Raw genomic sequence first — 4065 nt, forward strand, 5'->3', positions numbered from 1 at the left:
GATGACTAGCTAAAAATGGCTCTAATGTGACTAAAACATGACGAGACGTTTTCGAGTTTTCGTTGACGAGATGAGACGGAACGAAAATGATTATAAGTCTGACGTTCACCATGCATGTCATTTCTGCCTATTTTGCGTGAAATCTGCCGCTTCCTATCCTTGTTTTGGGTACGCCCACCACCCGGCTGCCGTTATGCCGCGCACCAGATTCCACACGACAACACACCTGCGGCTGGTCACTCGCCACACATCTTTGAAGGACCATGGCGGCGATGCCAATAAACAGGCTTGGTGGTCGGAAACGACGAGATGATTTATGGACATACTTTCAGTATAATTCATCAGAAAGAAAAACGGAATGCATAGTATTGGGAGACGACGGTAAATGTGGCCACAAACTAGGTGGGAAGAATACCACCAACCTCAAGCGGCACCTGAAGGCTCATCACGCTGATATTTTTTCGAAGGTAAGTTAACTAACAAGTCACGCTTTTAACATATCATATACATTCAATTTTACTCAACAATCGGCTTGTGACACATTTCATGGTAAGCTTAAGGTTGTGCATATATCTACTGGCGCAAATTTGCTGCTAACTTCAGGCTAATATTAACGTTAGCTTGGTTGCACTAACTCAGGGATGCAAACAGCGCGCTTATCAGCACCTCCCGCTTTTTTCACGTCAGTTTGGGTGACTTGGGTCTGAGAGGGTCTGATTATAAAATTCACAAAGTCATCTGAAGCCATTTCATAGCTTAATGTGAGGTACAGAAGTTTATTTACAAAATTAAATTAAAGTTTTTGTGTATTTGTATTTTATGTTTGTTGCTGTTTTTAAACGACTCGCTAGTGTGTGCCTGTTAGATCACACACATCGCAGGGACTATGAATTGGCTTCAAACGCACAATAACTGGAATTTAAAACTGAAGAAACAAATGATCAATAAACTGTTGGACAGATATACGTTACACTAGGAATTGTGCGCTCGACATTTCTTCGCTTTGTGCCGTGTACTTTTAAATGCGCACTTGAGCAGCGCAGCACACTGTGACTCCATGTTGCTTTGAGCACATCATTTTGCACCCGCGATGTGCATACGCACGCGCTTTGTGCGCTCCGTTTTGAAGCGTTTCATATTATCATGGTTTTGCGCACTCAAAGATTATTAAAAGCCTATATTTTTATACATAGCCTACACAATACATTTAAAATGAGCATAATTTAATTGTATATTATTTGTGTGTAGTGTAGGCTATATAAATACATACACTTCTTAGCTCTTGACATTCATATATAAATATAAAATTGTGATATTTGCTGCGGGGTGAGGGCTTCGATAACTCTCTCTCTTTTTTGACCATACATGTGTTTGCATCCCTGAATGTTTGTGTCACTTTTATTTGTTGAACATGCAGGGATTTTGGCCGGGTAGGAAGTGTTGATCGTCATTATGTTAAACCATATTTGATTTCAGTGACAGTCTAAAATGTGGAGGGAAAATTAGCATTTCAGACCGGTTGCTGTTCCCCATGTTTCCCAAATCGAAAAGCTTCTTGAACAAAGCGTCAAAGAAAATACCTTTTTGTTTTCTAAACGTAATGTGTTGAAACATGATGATCTGCATAATATATATACTATTATTACTATTGTAATATACAGTATACACACATACACATTTAATTGTTTTGTATTCACATGACATGACTTTTACAGATGTACTTTGTATAGAGAGTAATTGTCTTTGTTTTCTCCTCATCCAGATCCCAGTGACCAGAACTCCTATACAGAAATCTGGTTGTCCAAATAACGACGGGGCACAGACATCTATCGAAACAGCCTTCGCCGCAGGATCTAAGTACAAGTCAAACTCTGTGGAACAACATGTCAAAGAACAAGCGCTCGCTCTTTGGATTGGACGCACTGGTCTACCTGCTTGCACAGTCGAGGATGAAGATTTCATCCACATGATGGAGACCTTTGATAAAAGGATGACCATACCCAAAAGAACAAAAATAAACAACTTAGTTGACAAGATTTATGATGACGAAAAACTAAAGTACAAAGAGCGGCTTGCCAGAGCACGTAAAATAGCAATTGGGCTGGACATATGGACCAAAAAAGGACTTACAGCTTCATTTCTGGCAATTAGTGCATGTTTTTTTTGCACTGTGGTCAACAAAGCACAGCACATATTGTTGAGACTTGTTCAGATCGCACACCCACACACGGCAGAGTGTATAAAACATTGTATTGACCGATGCATAGAGGACTGGGGAATACCACAACACAAAATTTTAACAGTCATAACTGACAATGGAAGCAACATGATTGCAGCATTCAAGTCTAATGAACCAGATGAGCCCACTAGCTCCTACTCCGAGGATGAATCCATCGAGACGAGTGACCCTGAAGATTCTGAGGTGGCTGTTAGAGAACGCCAGAGGTAAATTACTTCAGTTTGCTGTTAATTTTCAGTATGTTAGTCACTCTTGAGTTATGCTTGTATGTTATAGTCACTTTTTTTTAGCAATTGTTCATGGCAATTTTATTGAATGTCCTTAAAACTATTTATTTTTCTCTGTATTTTTGTCTCTTCTAGGTTTGGAGCCATAGATATGAGTAGGACCCCCTGCGTTGTACACACTCTACAACTTGTGGTGAACATGATCCAGAAAGACACTAGTGTCAACCGACTGCTGAGCAAAGTTAGAGGTCTTGTTAAGCTCTTCCGCAAGTCATCTGTGGCAACTGAGCGACTGCTGCAGATGTGTCAACTAACCCTGATCAAAGACTGCCCTACTAGATGGTCCAGCACATATCAGATGATATCACGGCTTCTCCAAATCAAGGACTCAGTAGTTCAGGTTGCGGATGGGATGAGCTGGGACTATTTACTGTCAAGTGAGTGGCATAAGCTGTCCGCTCTCAGAGATTTACTCATCCCCTTCGCTGAGCATACCCAGTTGCTCCAGAGTGACACACAGTCATTATCCCTTGTGGTGCCTGCCATTCTGGACCTGCAGGGTCACCTGTCTGAGTTCCCCCATGCCCAGGGATCTAGCTTTAAGGACCTCGCTTCCCTGGCAATTAAGATGAAGGCAAACATGGACAAGAGGTTCAGCTGCTTTCTTGATCACACTGACTCCAAGTTTTCACCTCTCGCTGCTGCTGCATGCTTCCTTGACCCGACAGTTGCACCTGAAGCACTCCTTGAAAATGATGATGAGCAAATAGAGGCACTTCTGAGAAGATCAGAAGATTATCTTGCTCAATTGGTGCCACCAGTTGTACGGGAGGAGGAGGCTGAAGATGAGGAGCCAGCGGAGGGAGAAGAATCCAAAGAAGAGCAGCCTCATAACAAGCGGCCCAGATTCAGATTCTTGTCCAAACCAAGCCGGCCTTCCAAGTCTACCATCTCAAAGCCGTGTGTCAAGGAGGAAATCAAGAAATTCAAGGAGCAGTTGTCACAGCCTACAAACCAAGAGACTGCCCTAGAATTTTGGGCTGCACAGGGAGATTATGTTTATCCGAGCCTAAAACCTATTGCCTTAGACCTTCTGGCCATGCCAGCATCTCAAGCATTTGCTGAGAGAGTCTTTAGCATTACAGGTGACCTCAGTCGTGGCCGTCGTAATAGAGCAAGAGTCATTTTAGAAAGAAGTGCTTTCCTGAAACTGAATCGAGGTCAGTAGGCTAATTTAACGAGCATTTAATTTTATTTTTTTTTTTACAGATTACTGTGATATTCTGTTTTGGCTTGCTGTGAGACTGCACTAGAGGTAGGGCCCTCCTCTAATTCATTGTGTTAAACCAACGTTGTTTTTATTTATTTAGTAAATTAGTTTGCTTTCTTTAAAGACCAAATACTGTGTTTACAGTATTCAGGGATTGTCGTATTCATTTTTATGTTCAACACACTTCAAGTGTCATGTTTGTTTCATACTTTAAATTCAAGTATGCATTCCTAAGAACCTATTCTCAATGCACCTCAGTATTATTTATTTATTGTATTATTTTGTTTCAGAATGTTTGCAACTTTGGAGTTTGTACAAGTTAAAGATAG

The 4065-nt window shown here is 41.2% G+C and overlaps 1 protein-coding gene across 1 annotated transcript; it reads left to right on the forward strand.

Annotated features, from left to right (window-relative positions):
• Nucleotides 1-3696, forward strand: LOC137017091 (zinc finger BED domain-containing protein 4-like). Its single transcript, XM_067381045.1, has 3 exons — nucleotides 1-467; nucleotides 1763-2445; nucleotides 2602-3696. Exons 1-3 carry the CDS (start codon nucleotides 264-266, stop codon nucleotides 3692-3694), a joined length of 1980 nt encoding a protein of 659 aa, XP_067237146.1. The 5' UTR covers nucleotides 1-263; the 3' UTR covers nucleotides 3695-3696.
• Nucleotides 3697-4065: the final 369 nt, after the last annotated feature.

Source organism: Chanodichthys erythropterus, chromosome 3, assembly GCF_024489055.1.
Source record: "Chanodichthys erythropterus isolate Z2021 chromosome 3, ASM2448905v1, whole genome shotgun sequence".
Classification (NCBI taxonomy): domain Eukaryota; kingdom Metazoa; phylum Chordata; class Actinopteri; order Cypriniformes; family Xenocyprididae; genus Chanodichthys; species Chanodichthys erythropterus.